A 21,337-nucleotide genomic window follows, 5' to 3' on the forward strand; every position below is an offset into this window, starting at 1 on the left:
CCTGGGTTAAGAATCTCCCAATTGTCTTAAGTACGTGATGGTCATTGTTTTGATCTGAGGTGTTCAAAGTAGAGTTGGGGGTTCTTTGGTGTTCATTGCTTTGATCAGAGGTGTTCAAAGTAGAGTTGGGGGTTCTTTGGTGTTCAGTGCTTCGATCTGAGGCGTTTAAAGTAGAGTTTGGGGGTTTTGGTGTTCAGTGCTTCGAACTGAGGTGTTCGAAGTAGAGTTGGGGGTTCTTTGGTGTTCACTGCTTTGATCAGAGGTGTTCAAAGTAGAGCTGGGGGTTCTTTGGTGTTCAGTGCTTTGATCCAAGGTGTTCAAAGAAGAGTTGGGGGTTCTTTGGTGTTCACTGTTTTGATCCGAGGTGTTCAGAGTAGAGTTGTGGGTTCTTTGGTGTTCATTGCTTTGATCAGAGCGTTCAAAGTAGAGGTGAGCGTTCTTTGATGTTCACTGCTCTGATCTAATGCGTTCAAAGTAGAGTTGGGGGTTCATTGGTGTTCACTGCTTTGATCTGAGGTGTTCAAAGTTAAAAGGTGATTCTAAAATGAACGCTAAGCACATCAGGCCAACAGATCCACTTAAGTCCTTTTAAATCTCGTCTGACAAAGATCCCTAACCTCTTTCAGCTCAGTTAATGGGCAAACTTCAGATTGGAGAATAAATTTGACTAGTAACCAAGGAGACTCATTCCTACCACATAACTAAGACTCCTCAAATTTCACATGACCAAGTATTCAGGTTGTATGGCTTGTCCAGTTCTCTCAGATGAAACTAAACCAACTACAGTTATACAGTTTTTTTCAAGAATAATCATAGGCATTATGTACATCTGTTTAAAGTTATGTCTCAACTTCTTACAAACATACATGTACTTTAGCGTCCCTCAGGTTGGTAAGATGCAGAATAAATCGCCAAAGGGGATGAGTTAGGGCGCCTGTAAAATAACACAAGAAAAAAGTTAGTTGTAATATGCAAAATAAATCGCTAAGAAAGAGGAGTTTGAGGGCCTGTAAATAACATATAAGAGAAAAGTTAATTGTAATATGCAAAATAAATCGCTAAGAAAGTGGAGTTTGAGGCCCTGTAAAATAACAAGAGAAAAGTTAATTGTAATATGCAAAATAAATCGCTAAGAAAGAGGAGTTTGAGGGCCTGTAAAATAACATGCAAAAAAACAGTTAATTGTAATACCAGTATACGAAATAAATCACTAAAAAGGAGAAGTTTGAGTGCTTGTAAAATAACATACAAGAGAACAGTTCATTAATATGTGGAATAAATAGCTGACGAAAAAGTGCAAGACAGCCTCCTAAGCCCATGAAAATGCAAGTTATTTTTTTTTTTACCGACCAGATTTTTCAGACTAAATGCCACGTAACGCACTTTGCTTATCAGATCCAAAATTTCATTAGCCTTAGATTAATGTAGTATAGAAAAATATCAGAATTTCAAGACAGTTGCCATGTAAAACTGCTTACTATAAAAAATATTAATAGATATCGTTTAGTCTGCCGTAGAAAAGAAAAATCAGGCTTTCAAGTTGCCGTGTATCGCTGTCTGCTTACTAGTGAAAAAATCATAAAGCAGTGTTAGTATACTGTAGAAAAATATATATCAGACATTCAAAAACAAAATGCCACGTAGCGCAGTATGCTTCTTAGAGCCGAATTTCGACCTTCTTACTTTGGCCTAGTAAAAGAACTGCAGGACCTTCAGAGCAAACTGCCACAGAACGCTATTTGCTCACTAGATTTAACGTTTTTTCATATCTGTATAGTAGATATAGTCGAGTGATAATGTTTGTGATATTTTTTCTGAATTTAGTATAGTGGTCAGAAATCTAGGGGGGGAAAAGGGGTCTAATTAAGAGGTTTAGTAAAAGATCAATGAAAACAGTAAAAATATTTAGTAAGAACGTCTAGTAAATTTGAGAAGGGTTTGTCTTAATTAATCTAGCAAAGTAACTAGTACATTACAAGTAAACATAATTTTTTGCAGGTTAATTATTTAGATGTGTAGTAATTAAATGGAGTTTTAATTTAGTCTTCATAAAATCAAGATGACGTCACTACTGAGGGAACTCTTCAGACCGAGGACGGCTATATATTTATATATTTTATTTTTGAGGGGAGGTATTTCGTAGTGGAGGGATTTAACACCATTAGTCTGCTTATCTTTTTGTTCTTGCTACCTTCAGACGTTCTTTTTCAGTCTTGAGTGAGGCTTCTTGCAGTAAAGGGGTTCATAAATTATATAACCCCAAATAATCGTCTGTAGGGGTTAATGGTGCCTGTACCCAACCCCTCCACCGTGGTGGGTCTTCCCTATGGTTACACAAAATCATGTGGCAGGATCAAGAGTGAATCATAATACGTCATCGTCCATACAAAGATTAACTCCTTCAAACCTATGACGTATTTTTTCTTTAATTCTTTCTGCCAATGCTTCCAGACGATTTCATTCATCTTAAGAAATATATTTAGTATTTAAGGGATTTTTTCAAACCATATCTAACCCCCCAGTTTGAAAAATCCCTCCTAAGCTGAAAAAATCGTCTGCAGGTAACAAGAATAGGGTAAATATTCATCACCAGACTGAAGGAATTTAACACCTTTATGGAAGTTTGGTTGGGCTAGATGCAAGAAGTATACCCAACTGTTGACACTGAACAGTTTCAGCCCCACTTGGATCCTCTGTAGATATGAGAAGAGAATCCGTTAGTTGTCTTTGCAGTAAATTCAGAATCAGAATTTTGGCAATACTGTTATTTCTCTCTGAACATTGTATAGCACTTTAAAAGCAAGACACACAATGATAGATTAGGTTTGGTTATCTTGTGTTTGATTTGGTTATGACAGGGTAGGGTAGGTGAGATTGTACTAAGTTAGATTTCAGTAGGTCAGGTTAGGTTAAGTTAGGTATGATTATGTTAGGTTAGACCAGGTTAGGCTAGGGTAAGTTACGTTAGGTTTGGCTATGTCACATTAGGGTATGGTAGGTTAGTGCCTAATTGTAATGTCAAATTAACAAATTTAGACCTACTGGAGGAGGAGGAACTATCAACAGCGGAGGAAGGTCTAGGGGAGGAGGAGGAGGAGGAGGTGGTGGTACAGGAAGAGGGAGCGAGAGGGAGGGGGGAGGGGTATGGGGCAGTTTTAAAAGGACCCCCACCTCCCCCTCCTCTCCCCTGGGAAACGACCTCCTCTTGGCGCCAGCGAGTTTACCAGACGTGCATTCAAATCGACGCGCCACCCTCCCACCTTTAGAGCGAACACCGCCCCTTCCACGACCAGCAAGGTGATCATTTTAGGCTCATTTTGTTTGTACGTGAATGCTCTTTATTTTGTGCCACTCTAAGGAATTTGTGATTTTTCATCCTACCTGCTCCTTACCCAGGCTTGGAATTTTCATCTTACACTAGGCTTTCCATTCATGCTGTTGTGTTTACTTGAATGCACTTTATCTCATACAGTTTTAATGAATTTGTGAATTTTCATCTTATTTACTTCTTACATTACAGGCTTTCCACTTATCCCATATTTGTTTGTACCTGAGTGCTCTATATGGTGCAACATATGATTTTTTTGAATTTCCTTTTTACCTATCCCTTGTATTAAGCCTGAATTTTTATCTTACAGTATAGGCTTTGCACTTAGGCCTTGTGTGTGTGTGTGTGTGTGTGTGTGTGTGTGTGTGTGTGTGTGTGTGTGTGTGAATGCTCTATAATTTGTTTGCACTTGAAAGCTCGATAATTTCATCAACTTCAAAGATTTAATGATTCCTATATTACCTAGTCTCTTCATTTCGTGCAGTTCCTCATTTTCAACAGACATTAATGGAACGAATGTTTTTTTTTTTTTAATTTGAATGTTCTTTATTTTGTTTCGTTTTATGGACTTTGCTCTTATCTTCCTTTTACATATTATAAGCCTATCTAGTCCTTATCTCCCACACGACTATCAAGGTGACATTTTCATTCTCCTTTTGTGCTGTTTTGTTTGTAGATCAGCTTTTTTTCTTTTTTCTTTTTTTTTCAACTTTAGGGAGCTTTTAAAACATATTCTCTACTTTTTTTTGCAGCCTATCTCACGGCTTTCCAGTCATGCCAGTTTCATTTGTGCTTTAGTATGTACTTGAGTGCTTTACATTTTGCAGCTTACGATTTGTGGGTTTTCAATATAGCTACACCATTTTATCTTACTTGCTCCTTACTACTCCCACGCCCACCGGGATGACATTACAAGTATTAGGCTCCTTTATTGCCATTTTGTTTTTGTACATTTATTGAAAACATTTGCCTGTTAAAGTGCGACTCCTGCCCATAAAGCTGATTAGCCCGAGTCCATCAATTTACCATACTAGTTATATGGAAGAAGGTGATATATTAGATCATTATATTTAAAGTTTTTATGTCAAGTTCACCATAAGTTGCAGAAAAATTGCCTTTTAAGTTTACATCTACGAGTAAAGTTAATCTGCAAACTTGTTTGTACAGTACCAGTTGTATGGAAAATGTGATAATTTGGAACATCCCCCACTTTTAGTTAACACTGGCTTTACAGTATAAGTATTACTTTTTTCTGACCAAATTTTACACGTTTCATTTTCTTTCTTGCTCTTGGTTTTTAGTGATTTTTTTTTCTAATTTCTTCGGTTCTGACTCAAGTTATTGCTCTCCTCTCTCTACCAGTTAGGCTTTTCTATAGAGTAAATGGAGTTTTGACATTTTTTTCCCCTATTTCCATTCAAAAGCAAGACATCATATGCCTTTTGCTACTGTATTTTCCTTTTCTTTATTAGGTATGCAGTTTTGTTGCCCTAACACATACACAGATCAATTAGGTTGTTCTGAATCAGTTGTGTGCCAGTGAAATGCTACTTGTGCCTCACTACTAACCTTTACTGTCCCCTGTATCACCACTAACACATTCATAGGACAACTAGGCTTCTTTGGACATCAGTTTGTTTACCAGGCAGTGCTACAGATGCTCAAAAAAGTATCTGAAAGTACCTGAAAATCTTCCGCCATTACATTTTGAACCAGTGAACGGAACATTTGCACAGTCTCCAGTGAATTTAGATGAATGTATGTATGCTTGGTCTTTTATCAGTACAGCAAGTAGAAAACATTTAAATAGTGTAATAAGTGCTTAAACCATTCAGAAATATTTACCTTAGGAGAGAGAGAGTAGCTCTTTTGAAACCATTGATCACTTGACTTAACATTTTTCTGATCGAGTGTAGCCTCTCAGCCTTAGTGTGTTAGGCTATCATGATCAGTAGAAATTAGGCTATTCAGAACACCGTAACTGCACTACTATACTCCTTTTACTCTAAATTGGCCTAAAATTGCCGTCTCTCCATCTTGAATGCCGAGTTGCAACAAGGAATTAATACTAAAATATGATGCTAGTCACGAAGGAGCGCTGTGGAAAGGATGTAGAGCCGTAGCATTGTCTTTTTCTGTCATTGAGCTACGTGAAATAAGAAGCAAGAGGACGGTAATCTGGGCCAAGTTAAAGTGAAGAGAGTGTATCATTTTATTCCCTTTGATCATGTAGGTTATTTTGCATCACTCAGATTCTAACCCCAGATCCTCAGCCCTTCCTAGCCCTCTCCTATCCCCTTCCCTAACTCGGTATTTGCTTTCCCCGATACTTTGCTGTCCCTAATACTTTCCTTTCCCTGATACTTTGCTGTCCCTAATACTTTCCTTTCCTTGATACTTTGCTGTCCCTAATACTTTCCTTTCCCTGATACTTTGCTGTCCCTAATACTTTCCTTTCCCTGATACTTTGCTGTCCCTAATACTTTCCTTTCCCCGATACTTTGCTGTCCCTAATACTTTCCTTTCCCTGATACTTTGCTCTCCCTAATACTTTCCTTTCCCTGATACTTTGCTCTCCCTAATACTTTCCTTTCCCTGATACTTTGCTCTCCCTAATACTTTCCTTTCCCTGATACTTTGTTGTCCCTAATACTTTCCTTTCCGCAGTACTTTGCTGTCCCTAATACTTTGCTGTCCCTAATACTTTGCTGTCCCTAATACTTTGCTGTCCCTAATACTTTCTGTCCCTAATACTTTGCTGTCCCTAAACTTTGCTGTCCCTAATACTTTGCTTTCCCTAATACTTTGCTGTCCCTAATACTTTGCTGTCCCTAATACTTTGCTGTCCCTAATACTTTGCTGTCCCTAATACTTTGCTGTCCCTAATACTTTGCTGTCCCTAATACTTTGCTGTCCCTAATGCATTGCTGTCCCTAATACTTTGCTGTCCCTAATACTTTGCTGTCCCTAATACTTTGCTGTCCCTAATACTTTGCTGTCCCTAATACTTTGCTTTCCCCAATACTTTGCTCTCCTTAATACTTTGCTGTCCCTAATACTTTGCTGTCCCTAATACTTTGCTGTCCCTAATACTTTGCTGTCCCTAATACTTTGCTCTCCTTAATACTTTGCTGTTCCTAATACTTTGCTGTCCCTAATACTTTGCTGTCCCTAATACTTTGCTGTCCCTAATACTTTGCCTTCCCTAATAATTTGCTGTCCCTAATACTTTGCTGCCCCTAATACTTTGCTGTCCCTAATACTTTGCTGTCCCTATTACTTTGTCTTCCTAATACTTTGCTGCCCCTAATACTTTGTCTTCCTAATACTTTGCTGTCCCTATTACTCTGTCTCCCTAATACTCTGCTGTCCCTAATACTCTGCTGTCCCTAATACTTTGCTTGATGGTGTATGTGTGAGTTTTTTGGCATTGAATAAAGGGTAGTATGTAGATGATTGTGTGTGTTTTTTTTCGTTTCTTCAATGTCACTTTTTTTTTTTTTGTATAGTGCTTCAGTATATATAATCAGTGTTTTAAAAATTTGATGTGAAGTTGGGGTAAATTTGGTCAGTGTTTATACGTGTCTACCATTTTCTGTTTTTTTTATGCATTTCTTTTTTTAAATTAGACTTTAAACTCCGTGCTCATCTTTTTTTTTCTTTTTTTTTAATTATTAGCCGTTTCAGTCCAATGGCGTGTGTATTTTTTTAACTTTAAATATTTTCCATTAAACTTTCTACTTTCTGCTTGACTTCAAACAGTTTTTTTTACAGTATTAGCCTTTTCTGTCCAATGACTCTTTTCTCTGTTCCTGCAGCCTCCATGCGATTTTCCTCAGCTCAGGGGAGACTTGCTCAAACTGGAGGGGTTAGATACGGCCTTAAATAAACCCCTCCATTATGAGAAGCCTTTTTCCTAAGCTGAATAAAATCGTCTTGGAGTAGTAAATATAAACTAAAAAAAAAGTCACAGGATTGAAAGGGTTTACACATTAATTTCTATGTTATGTAAAAATAATAATAATAATAATAATAATAATAATAATAATAATGTTGGCATGTCTGCATGATGTGTTTAGTCTGTTTCCAAAGCAGGTATTCTCGTCGGGTAAGGAAGCTCCCAAACATCTTTTCTTGAGTGATTTATTCTGCTTATTACACTATACTGTACGCTTCTGTCATACCTAAATCCTTCTAGTACCTTTCAATATCGCCATACTCTGCATCAGTAACGTAGACAAGGATATTAAGGAGCTTTATCGAAAAATAAATCGTTGAGGAAGAGGTGTTAGGGAGCTTCCTCAACCGACGAGAATACAGGCTCAAATGTTTACTCTCTACGTCATGTTTCTTGCCTTTCAGTGTCTCCTAAATCAGTGTTCTTTCTCACAGTTCAAAGGTCTCGTTGTTTTATCACACTGCAGTAATGTTCGCTCAGTATGCAAAGGGAAATTAAATATATCCACACTTCTCTCTGATGATAATAATAATAATAATAATAAACATCCACACCTCTTTAAATGTAATAATAATGATGATGATGATAACTAGAACACGTAAAATTGTCCAAGGACAGTTTTGATAAAGAAAAGCTTCGCACAGCCATTGCCTACTAAAAGCCGAGCTATAAAGGGATTTTGAGGTTTAGTCACTGATCTTGTGCGTGTCACCATAGGTCATCACAGTCTATACGTCCACAGAGTTTGGTGGCACTAGCTTGAATCCTTCATGGAAGATCAGGTGACATCTGGAATATCTGGAAAAGTCCTCATTCTTGACCCCAGGTGATCTCAGGGAATAATCAACCGATTGGAACCATACTGCATTCCGCACTGCGCCCGTCGTAAGGCTATATTACAGTAAACTTTCAGCTTGCTTAAGTGGTTTCTGAGACAGCGTCTCGGAAACCGTTTTTTTACATAGCTAATAATGTCCTGTGATCAGGTTGATAGATTGCTGTTATATTTGGCCAGAAGCCGCCAGCTGGCCGATTAACCTGACAAGTTTGAAGACTTGACTTAAAAGCCTCCGAGTAATGGCTATTTGCTTTTTAAGTGGAAAGAATAATATAATTATTGACAAAAACAATTAACCTTCCAACAGGGATGTGACAAGTTTTGATAATCTGATTTAGGTCGTTATTCCCCTCTGCTTAGGACGCTCTCTCTCTCTCTCTCTCTCTCTCTCTCTCTCTCTCTCTCTCTCTCTCTCTCTCTCTCTCTCTCTCTCTCTCTCTCTCTCTCTCTCTCTCTCATTACTCGACAATAGCCTCGTGCATGTTATGCTGTAGCCATGCGCGTCGATATTTAGAGGCCGTTAACAAACCATACCGCTAGCCTCCCAACCTGACATTTATACGCATGTGCTGTAGCCTCACTGCCAGGTGTAAAAAACATAACTGAAGTGCAAAAATCCGCAGAACTATCTATTGCCAGACGCCATAATCCTGTAAGGGGCAGCCGTTTCTGCAAGCTAGTTGTTTCATGGGGAGGGGTACTAACCAACCACCAACCCACTTGTTGACACGTAGGGAGCTTGTATGGGTTGGTTATATAGTTACGCCTATCGTTGTAAATGGTTTCCTGGCTTACAGGAAACCACTAGACTTGTCACCCAGTGTAAAGCCACCTGAAAAGGAAAGAAGAGTAATAAATAGTGACAAGAAAGATGGGAGAAATAGGAAGAACCGAGGGCAGACACTGTAAGAGAATGATAAAAGATGGGTGAAGAAGTAGGCAGCACCGCATGAAGTTGGTGGATGATGCTTTACTGTTTATAATTCACCTCACTGCGTGCATTCATGGTTGCGTATATACGTAAGATGACAATTCTGCTTAAAAAAAAAAAAAAAAAAAATAGGGTGAGGCGGCTGCAGCAGAGGGCTTTTCATAAATTAACATACCTACTCAGGAAATTAACGTACCATCAACACAAATACGATGGCGAGAAAAGCGTGTTACACTCCATACACAAACATGACCCAAAATTTTCGTCCAGAAGTGGCTTATTTCATGGCTACTACGGCTACTCATCCTTTCCACAGCACCTCTTCGTGACTAGCATTATATTTAGTGTTGTTACAGTAACCTGCCCTTATCACAAACAGTGGCGAGAGATGTGCTATACTCCTTTAACTCTAACTTGGGCCAATTTTACGTCCTTTTGCGTCTTAATTCATGTAGTTCGGTAGGAAAAACATACGACTACTGCTACACATCTCTTCCACAGCACCTCTTCGTGACTAGCATTGTATTCTAGTGTTAAAGCAGTGTTACAACTCAGCATTAGAAGTGGCAAGATGGCAGTTTTAGGCCAAGTTAGAGTGAAAAGAGTATATAAGATTAATACAACGAGAAGACAAGCTTAGATCTGTGTTTGGGTGGGTATGTAAGGTTCTGAGCACGTCTTCCTTACCGATTTATTTCTGTGGTTTATTTCTGGTTTATTTCTGTGATTTTCGAATATCGTAGCACCTCCTTCATAGCGATTTATTTAGCACATTACACCTCAGTATCCTTATATTTGCTATTGATATAAATAATGTCGGTACGAAAACGATATAGTAATGGTAAAACTTACAGGCTATATATACAGGCTAAATATACATGCTAAATATACATGCTAAATATGCAGGCTAAATATACAGGCTAAATATACAGGCTAAATATACAGGCTAAATATGCAGGCTAAATATACAGGCTAAATATACAGGCTAAATATGCAGGCTAAATATACATGCTAAATATACAGGCTAAATATACAGGCTAAATATACAGGCTAAATATGCAGGCTAAATCGCTAAGCATCAGGGACTACGCAAACAACACAGCCTAGATTACGCCTGTGTATCCGGTACGTGAATATTTATACTTATGTGCCATTTATGCGAAGAAAATGTATATTAAAAAAAAGATATAAACTTCAAAAAAGAACGTAATGCGCTGTAATAAATCGCTAAATAAATCGTCAAATAAATCGCTAAGGAAGAGGTGCTACGAGCCTCCCAAGCTGAGTGGCAGTAGGGTCGTTGAAGCATGTTGGGGAATTACAGGATCATTTGATATAGTGACGTGTGTGTGTGTGTGTGTGTGTGTGTGTGTGTGTGTGTGTGTGTGTGTGTGTGTGTGTGTGTTACCGAGAGAGAAGGAGAGAGAGAGAGAATCAGGTTGTGAAGGGGTTAATGGAGACTTTCTAACCAGAGAGAGAGAGGGAGAGAAAATCCATGAGTCAATAATCCATCTCTGGGCAGACAGTTTTATTGCTGTTTTTTTCTGCCATTAATCCCGAAATTCTCTCTCTCTCTCTCTCTCTCTCTCTCTCTCTCTCTCTCTCTCTCTCGGAAGTGTTGTAGGATAAGGGAAAAAAATCATATGGCCTTTATAAATCCGCTTTTTTGTAATATTTAATTCAGATTGAACTTGATCTTTTTGCCTTTTTAAATCATGGTGGTCAAGCTTGGGAATATCTGTCTATCTATCTATTGCCAGGCGCCTTGATCTCGTAAGGGGTGGCCACAAACAAGTCGCCTCCATGTCGCCCTGTCCCCCACCATTTCACTGCCCTGCTCCCAGCTCACACCCCCCTTCACTCGTATACCTCTCCACTCCATCCCTCCATCTCATATACCTCTCCACTCCATCCCTCCATCCCATATACCTCTCCACTCCATCCCTCTATCTCATATACCTCTCCACTCCATCCCTCCATCTCATATACCTCTCCACTCCATCCCTCCATCTCATATACCTCTCCACTCCATCCCTTTATCTCATATACCTCTCCACTCCATCCCTCCATCTCATATACCTCTCCACTCCATCCCTCCATCTCATATACCTCTCCACTCCATCCCTCCATCTCATATACCTCTCCACTCCATCCCTCCGTCTCATATACCTCTCCACTCCATCCCTCCGTCTCATCCTTGGCCTCCACCTCACTCACGCACACTCTTCTCGCCATGCTTTTTTGGGAACATGCTTTTTACAATATGCCATGAAAATCGATGAGTGAATGCTTCGGTATGGAAATCATGCCCGTCTTTTCAGCTTCAGTTTTGCTTTTTTGTTTATTATTTTTCCCACAGCCCAGCCAACGTCAGATCAAAACCTTGCAATTAATGTTGATATACCACTTACATCATCCACTTTTACTCTTAAGATTTTTTTCTCTCTCTCCAACGAATGCTCATTGTCCACCAAGACACATTTTAGCCTCGTTCTCTACTTCAGGCTTTATGAGACAGCCAAGTATTACTCATGTTTAGTGTATAAATAATGATAATCATCATCATCATCATCATCATCACCACCATCATCATCATATTTATCACACACCCATGTTGACCATTCAGGTGGCTTGCTGTCCCAGGAGTTAAGAACCACTGTCCTAAAGGAACACTGTAGATATTTATATAGTTAAATTACCCTCTAGACATTTAAAAAATTTTACGATTTTATTCTAACTTGGCCTAAAATTGCCGTCCCTCCATCTTGAATGTCGAGTTGTTACAATAGATTAACATAGAATATGATGCTAGTCACGAAGCAGTGCTGTGGGAAGGGAGCAGAGCCATAGCAATGTCTTTATGCCACTGAGTTACGTGAAATAAGCTGCATATGGACGAAAACCCAGGCCAGGTTAAGGTGAAAAGAGTATAGTTGCCATGTAGGGATATAAAGAAATTTTCGTAAAATTTATGGTAGATGGTTGTGTAATAGAGTCATGAATGAATGAAGAAGTACAAGTTCAAATTGAGAGCTGAATTTGTTTACTACAAAAAAAAATAATAATAAAATAAACATAGCTGATAAATGCTGGTTATTGTAATTTGTTGTGTCACAATCGCAGCATCGCGCACCGTAAACTATTTGAATGTAAATACTAAAAAAAATAATAATAATAATAATAATAAAAATGATAGTATTTTTATTTGCTAAGTGTGTCGTCTGCTTGCGTTTGTTTATTATCTGTTGGTAAATTCGGCGATAAATGACTGTTCAGGCACGATTTTATTTATTATTTATGAGATATTTTTGTGCTAGTGTGGTTCAGTATAATGTAAAATATATATATATATATATATATATATATATATATATATATATATATATATATATATATATATAAAATCATAAGGTGAACTTTATTAATTACAACCAGTGTACTTCATTCAGCTTTTGAGGCCCCCTGGTATGCAGACGTTAGCAGCGCAATTTGAATTACTTGAGTAAGTAACTTAGGCAAGGCATGATGGAGTGTGATATATTGCAAGCAGCACCCATCATGCAAGCAGCGTGCAATGTTCACCATGGCAATATTAACGAGCCGTATTCGTGCTGACTTCACCCTGGTGCACAACAGTTCGTTTTTAGGTCCGTCTCTGACATGAAACCATTCATGATGTCACTGCACACAATCCATGTAGTCTTCTCTGCGTTTTTTATTCCAACGTATCCATTCCCAACGGTAGATAACCAGACTTCGTCCGTAGCAGATGAGCGATGTGGCGAATTAAAACAGCCCAGTAATTGTGTTTAAATATTCACTACAGCAGTCGTCCACGTTTGCTTACCACCGCCACATATCGCTCGGAGACGTACCTACTTTACATGCTGCCATTATGCCATCGATGTCCAAGTTGTCAGAGGCGGACGTAATAACTAACGAACCAAACTTTCAGGGGAGATACCGTAGCACCTGTCACACAGCTGTTTGTTCATTCCATTACACTCCAGCATCCTCTTGTTTGCTACTGATACAAACCATGTCGATGTTAAAAGGGTGTAGGGAAGCTAGGTGTAATACGGTGACCATAGTACAGCAGTCAGGATGGGGTGGTAGGAAATCTCTTAGTGCGCGTCCACATGTGAGCTCGAACACATGTTGACAACACGGTTGGCAACATGTTTGGGTACATGTATGCAGCAGTATTTGGACAGATGTATGCAAACATGTTTCAGTGCAGCTTCGAACACTGGCAGCAGAGGTGATGGGATATGAGTATCCATACCAGGCAGCTGAGACTTCATCATGATGTTGCCAACATGATCTGGACGCTGCTGTTCCCAACATGTTTGCAGCGTGTTCGTTACTGTGTTGCCTACATGTTGCCGGCACTTGTTTGAGCACACGTGTGGATGCTCTCTTATGCTAACAAGATGGCGGCGGTGTGTGTGTGTGTGTGTGTGTGTGTGTGTGTGTGTGTGTGTGTGTGTGTGTGACAGGGATGCACAGCTGTAAACAAAGTGAACGGTATCCCCTGCTAGCACCGTCCCATAAGACAGCTGTGGTAGATACTGTTTACCATTTCAGCCGTATGCTTAACACCTCTTCGTTACTCACCCTGTTACACCTTAGCATTCTCTTGTGTGCTTTTTACACTACTTTAACATAATTTGAATCAGTAGCAAACAGCACGGAGACGTCACGAGCAAAATAAATCGCTATGGAAGAGGTGTTACGTATATTCCAAAAGGCTATTAATTAAAATGCGGTTTTGTCTACTAAGTTTTTATAATACATTCAGGCCATTTATCACCAAAATTTTGCTTTACTGAATGTTTTCCTTCACATCTGTTTCCAAGGCACGATTTACACGCGAAAGATATACTGCATTTATTGACACTATATTAGACGTGTGTGTGTGTGTGTGTGTGTGTGTGTGTGTGTGTAGTGAAGTTATAAGTGTGCAAATGAAGGCAGTAAATCAGTGTGAGTGTGTGTGTGTGTGTGTGTGTGTGTGTAGTGAAGTTATAAGTGTGCAAATGAAGGCAGTAAATCAGTGTGTGTGTGTGTGTGTGTGTGTGTAGTGAAGTCAGCATATTCCAGTGTGTGTATTAACGCAGTATTTCTCTTGCAGCCCGTAGCACTCACACCATAGCCAGTCTCACACTATGTAGGCGTGCCAAGTATGATGCGATCCAGTAAGTGTGAATTTATATCATGCAGGAATATAATGCTGCATCACACTAATATCACACTAATTCTAACTTGACCTAATGACCTAATGGCCTAACTTGACCAATTGGCCTAACTTGACCTAATGACCTAACGACCTAATGACCTAACTAGACCTAATGACCTAATGACCTAACGACCCAGTGACCTAACGACATTATAACCTCTAACTTGACCGAATGACCTAACGACCGAATGACCTAACTTGACCTAATGACCTAACTTATGACCCAACTTGACCTAATGACCTCTAACCGGTTGACTTCAGCTTGTAGTCTAACTTAATATGATTTGTAACTTGACCTAATGACCTAACTTGACTTAGTGAGCTAACGACCTAATGACCTAACGTGACCTAATGACCCAACGACCTAATGACAACTTGACCTAATGACCTAACGTGACCTAATGACCTAACGACCTAATGACCTCTAACTTGACCTAATGACAACTTGACCTAATGACCTCTAACGACCTAATGACCTAACTTGACCTGATGACCTAACTTGACCGAATGACCTAACTTGACCGAATGACCTAATGACCCAACTTGACCTAATGACCCAATTTGACCTAATGACCTGACGACCTAATGACCAAACTTGACCTAATGACCTACCGACCTAACGACCTAATGACCTAACTTGGCCTAATGACCTAACGACCTAATGACCCAACTTAACCTAATGACCTAATTTGACCTAATCTAACGAGCTCATGACCCAACTTGACCTAATGACCTAACGACCTAATTACCTAACTTGACCTAATTACCTAACGACCTAAATACCTAACTTGACCTAATGACAACTTGACCTAATGACCTAACTTGACCTAATGACCTCTAACCGTTTGACTTAAGCTTGTAGTCTAACTTAATATGACTTGTAACTTGACCCAGTATGGCTTCTGACAAAATCTAATGAGTTCTAACATCCTAATTACATTTAACCTCGCCTAATGACTTCTAACTTACCATAATTATGCAGACTAATAACTTGTAACCTAATGACTTCTGACAACCTAATTATATCCAGGCTAATTACGTACCTAGCCTAATGACTTCTAATCTACTCTAACATTGCTTCTAAGTTAACCAAATAGCTTCCAATTTGTCCTACTTCTAACCTATCCTTTGTAACTTCTAATCTACTGTAATATGACCAACTTACCCTGATGACACCCTCTAAAATGACCTTGCCTCTAACTTGCTCTGAAATGACTCCTGACCTAATTACTTCTGCTCCATAATTACCTCTAACAGCGTAGTATGACCTCTAAGCTAACCTCATACTTCTAACTCGCTCTAAATTGCCTTCTGAATCGACCTAATTTGCCTGTAATATAATTAACCCCAGCCAAATGTAACGTAATTTAACAAGGCTTGTAACTCACCCTAACCTAATATCTAACCTTCCCTACTCTGCCTCGTACCAGCCTAATCTAACTTTAACCTAACGTAATTTTCCCTACTTTGACCAGCCTAACTTAAACCAATAATACTTCTAACCAAAACTAATACGACTTCTAACGTGACCTAACCTAACCAAATGTCTCAGTCTAACTTATTTTTGTGTCTAACTTCACCTAACATCTAAACTATTCTAATGTAACTTCTAAGCTTGCCCTATCTAGCCTCTAATACAGCATCTTACCTAACCCAGTGTAATTCCTAATATTCTTACCTAACCCAGTATAATTCCCAACAACTTACCCTAACCTGCTCTAACTAAACCCGGCTTCAGGCAACTTGTCCTCTAAGCCCCGCCCCCTCCCTGACTCTCCCTCTCTGTGCGTGGGGCGGGGGGCGGGGCTTAGAGAGAGAGCTTGCACGGCAGGGAGTATAGACCAACCCGATCACACTTAAACCTAACCCAAACCAACACAAAGAGCTTCTATGTATCTCTCTATCTTTCCATCTATCTATAGCCCGACGCCCTAATCCCGCAAAGGGTGGCCGCAGACAAAACGCCTCCAAGTCACTTTGTCAAAACGCTTAACCATCTCACACCTAACCCAGTCTAACTTGACAATCCTAACTTATCGCATCCTGAACTAATCTAGCTTCGCCCTTATCAAATCTAATTAATCCTGAGCTAGCCTGATGTGATTTGAATGGACGACCCAATCTAACTGACTTATCAACTTAACCAAATTCAACCAAGCCTAACCTAATCTATATCTATCTGATCTATCTATCTATATCTAATCAGTTTACCTATATCTAATCTATCTATCTATCTGTCTGATCTATATCTAATCCATCTATCTATCTATCCATCCATCCATCAATCTACTCTAATCTACCCTTACCTAACCAAACTTTCAACTTACACCCTGACATACTAACCCAGCCTAACAGTTTGACCCAACCTAACCTACAGCGGACTAAAATGACCCAACATGGCCTCGATTCACACTCTTACGCTCACAGTTCTCTCGTAACTGGGCATTGTTCTGCCAGGTGAGAGAGAGAGAGAGAGAGAGAGAGAGAGAGAGAGAGAAACTGACTTTTCTTGTTCTTTTGATAAATCAGGTCAGAGTGTATGTGGAGGGAGGGAGAGAGAGAGAGAGAGAGAGAGAGAGAGAGACTGACTTTTCTTGTTATTTGGGTTGAACAGGTCAGTGTATGTGGAGAGACAGACAGACAGAAAAATGAACCCTGCTTTTGTTTTGTTTTTTTGGTGAATCAGATCTTAGCTACGGAGAGAAAGAGAGAGAGAGAGAGAGAGAGAGAGGGAGTCTGTGAATCTTGGCCTAAGACTTACGGGAAAAGCTCGATTCACTTAATTTTTTCACGCATGCCAAAAAATAACAATAATAATAATAATAATTCCACGTTCGAAATACCGAGGTAGAACATTAACAGATGATGATGTTGCATGTTGAACGCCAATTCCTATGCTACGGTATTTGCAACATTTTCAACATTTTTTACACTGCACGGTCAAGTTGCAAATGATTCTGAACAAAAAGCAGTGCATGATGGAACGTCTATTGCGGTGCTAGAAGATTTGCAACATTGAAGAGTTTGAACATAGGGCATGATGGAGCTTTATTTGCAATGGTAGGAGATTTGCAACATTTACGAATTTGAACATAAATCAGTGCATGAGGGAACGTTTCTTGCAGTGCTAGGAGATTTGCAACATTAAAGAGTTTGAATATAAAGCAGTGCATGAGGGAACATTATTTGCAATGCTAGGAGATTTGCAACATAGTGTATTTAAAAGAGATAGAACATTGCAGAGTAAGAGGTCAATCAGAACACTAAAAAATGCATGACAGGGTATTTGCGACTAACCACGTTCAATTTCCAAGTTGCATTGTGGAAGATAAATTGCAGTGCTAGGATATTTGCAACATATATATGCTGTCTTCAAAGGACGAGATACAGTACTGCAGCGTGACTTAGAACACTGTAAAAGATGCATGATGAGTTATTTGCAGCCAACCACGTTCAGTTTACAAGTTGCATCATTGAACGTAAATTGCTGTGCCAGGGTATTTGCAACTTTCTCTGCACCACGCTTACATTCCGGGCGAGTTGCAAGATATATAAACTGCATGGAGGACCGTCAAATTGCAGTGTTGGGATCATTGCAACGTTTATTCGCCACATTCTCATTACATTTGGAATTGAATAGTGCAGAGAGATGCATGTTGGTACCTCATTTGCAGTGCTAGACGGTTTGCAACATTATATCCCGTTCGTATTGCAAAGGGATTATATAAAATGCAAGACTGAACGAAAATTGCAATGTTAGGCTGCACAACTTTTATTTTTATTTCTTTATTTTATTTGCATCACGTTCAAATAACAGTAATTCTGATGTGTATATTCGTCTGTTAAGGAAGCTGCCTAACACCTTTTCCTAAGCGATTTATTTTCCGTATCACACCTTACTGTCCTCTTCGGCGTTATATAAATTCTTCTAATATTACCATACTTTTCATTAAAAAAAAAAAAAAAACTTATTGTCCTCTTCTGTGTTTGCGTAAATAACGTACATAGACAAATCAGCCATATCCAAAAATAAATCGCTAAGGAACAGGTGCCAGGGAACTTCCGTAACAGACGAGAATATTCAGCATGCAAGATGGAAAGTAAACTGCAATGTTGAGTTAGGTTATTTGCATTTTTACATTGTTTACATTACGTTCAGTTTAGGAGTTAGAACGAAGTAAAAGGCATTATTGAAGGCAGGTTGCAATGGTGGGTGATTTGCAACATATTTTACATTATTTTGCGAGTGATATTACGGAAGTTGCACGGCTGATTTGCAACATTCTTTACATCAAGCATATGTACACTAGGCAAGTTGCATGAGAAGGTAAATTGCAATGATGGCTGATTTGCAACGATTTACATCTGGATCATATTTACATTGCAGAAGTTGCATGACAGTAAATTGCAATGACTGGTTATTTGCAACATTTTTACATCGATCAGATTTACGAGTTATATTACAATAGTTGCGCGACGGGATTAATTGCAATGATAAAGTATTTGCAACATTTACATCGATTATATTTACGAGTTATATTACAATAGTTGCATGACGGTAAATTGCAATGCTGAGTCACGTGATTTGCAACATTTTACATTTTGATCTTGTTTACAAAGGATGCATGACAGCGTAAATTGCAACGAGTTAGGTGATTTGCAACATTGTACATCATCATATTTACGAGTTATAGTACAGTAGTTGCATGAGAGGGTAAAGTACAATGATAAAAGCATTTGCAACATTTACATCGGTCTTATTTACAAGTTATATTACAGTAGTTGCATGACGGTAAATTGCAAGGCTAAAGATGACTTGCAGCATTTCTTACATTGGATCATATTCACAAGTTATAATACAGTAGTTGCATGGCGGTAAATTGCAAGGATAAAGATGATTTGCAACATTTTTTTACATAGTCATTTTTACGAGTGATATTACCGAAGTTGCATGACAGTAAATTGCAAATCTAAGTTACGTGATTTGCAACGTTTTTTTACATCAGTCATTTTTACGAGTGATATTTCCAAAGTTGCATGAGAGTAAATTGCAGTGGTAAGCGATTTGCAACATTGTTTAAATCTAGATCATATTTACATTATATAAGTTGCATGATGGTAAAATGCAATGATTGATGATTTGCAACATTTTCTACAATCGATCATATTTACGAGTTAGAATGCAGAAGTTGCATAAAGTACATTGCAGTGATGAAGATGATTTGCAACGTTCTATTATCACGTTCAAGAATAAAACTAAAACTATCTCTGTTGGGATGAAGAGGTTAACGCCCCTCTTCCAGTACCATCGTGTAATCGTGTAAGGAAGCTCCCTAACACCTCTTCCTTAGCGATTTATTTCTGGGTAGGGCTGGTTAATATCCGTTTGTACGTTGTTTATGCAGAGTATGGCCGTATGGAAGGATATATGTAGCACTGAAAGAGATAATAAGGTGTAATGAACAAAATAAATCGATTAAGAAAAGGTGTTAAGAAGCTACCGACAAGAATAAGATCCTTGGTATTCTTGTCAGGTAGGATAGCTCCCTGACACCTTTTCCCAAGCGATTTATTTTTGTTTATTACACCTTACTGTCCTATTGTGTTACATAAAACCTTCAAACATCGCCATACTCTGCATAAATAACGTACAAAACGAATAGTAACCTGCCATATCCAAAAAATAAATCGCTGAGGAAGATGTGTTCGGGAGACTCCTTACCCGACGAGAATAAGTGTGTTGGAGGGGAGAATAAATCAATAAATCGGGTGTTAGGGGTGAGAATATATCAATAAATCGGGTGTATTAGTGAGAATAAATCAATAAATCGGGTGTTAGGGGTCAGAATTAATTAGTAAATCGGGTTTTGAGGTGAGAGTAAATCAATAAATCGGGTCTAAGGGATTTATTACTACTTTTTGCAGCTATTACATGATTTTATTCAGCTGAGGGAAAGCCACCAGGTACTGCAAGGGCTAATAGTGGCTTTATCCAACCCTACTAGTTCAAAAAGCCACTCCAGACGATTATATTCAGCTGACGAAAAGCCACCCAAAAGCCACCCAGTACTGAAGGGCCAGAGAAACGCTTTATCTCACCTCTTCGTTTAAAAAAAAAAAAAAAAATCCAAATTTAAAAAATAAATAAATAAAAATAATATTGTTTTTGGAAGAACTAAAAAAAAACAAAAATGCATTATAGGGGATACGTAACTAATTTAAGTATCATAATCTCTGACAGTCTTTTGATTTACTGTATTTTATCCCAATTCCTTCATTTATTATACATTCTCCCAATTCCCTCATTTATCGTATTTTCTCCCAATTCCTTCATTTACCGTATTTTCTCCCAATTCCTTCATTTATTATACATTCTCCCAATTCCCTCATATAACGTATTTTCTTCCAGTTCCTTCATTTATCTTATTTTCTCCCAATTCCTTCACTTATCGTATTTTCTCCCAATTCCTTCATTTATTATACATTCTCCCAATTCCTTTATTTATCGTATTTTCTCCCAATTCCTTCATTTATCGTATTTTCTCCCAATTATTTTCTCCCAGTTCCTTCATTTATCGTATTTTCTCCCAATTATTTTCTCCCAGTTCCTTCATTTATCGTATTTTCTCCCAGTTCCTTTCCTTCATCACTCTCTCTCTTCCAGCAGTCAGCGTGAACCCCTGGAGACGTCCTTCCAAGAGGCAGAGTTCATTGATAAGCAGTAGAAGAGGAAGAGGAGGAGGAGGAGGAAGGGGAAGAAGAGGAGGAGGAGGAAGAAGAGGAGGAAGAGGGAAGGAGAGGAACGAATGAGAACAGGAAGAACGAATGAGAACGGAAGAACGGAGGAAGAACATGAGAAGGAAAGAAGAACAGAGGAAGAACGAATGAAAACGGAAGATTGAGAGAACAGAAAATGAACGAAGGAGAACAGAAGAAAGGAAGAAGAACTGAAGAATGAAAGGGAACGGAAGAAGAGCGAAAGAGAATGGAAGAACGAAATAACAAGAGAACGGGAGAACACGACCGGAAGAAGAACGGAATAA

The 21,337-nt window shown here is 38.8% G+C and overlaps 1 protein-coding gene across 1 annotated transcript in view; it reads left to right on the plus strand.

Moving 5' to 3' along the window:
* Positions 1–21,073, plus strand: part of LOC145390727 (uncharacterized) — a 73,886-nt gene extending 52,813 nt beyond the window's left edge. Inside the window, exons 4-5 of the mRNA XM_080265522.1 lie at positions 3,037–3,297; positions 20,959–21,073. Coding sequence (XP_080121648.1) covers positions 3,037–3,297; positions 20,959–21,019 — 322 coding nt within the window. The 3' untranslated portion in view covers positions 21,020–21,073. The remainder of the gene's footprint in view (positions 1–3,036; positions 3,298–20,958) is intronic.
* Positions 21,074–21,337: the final 264 nt, after the last annotated feature.

Source organism: Coenobita brevimanus, chromosome 15 (assembly GCF_032717465.1).
Source record: "Coenobita brevimanus isolate Jiangsu-jjx chromosome 15, ASM3271746v2, whole genome shotgun sequence".
NCBI classification, from domain to species: Eukaryota; Metazoa; Arthropoda; class Malacostraca; order Decapoda; family Coenobitidae; genus Coenobita; species Coenobita brevimanus.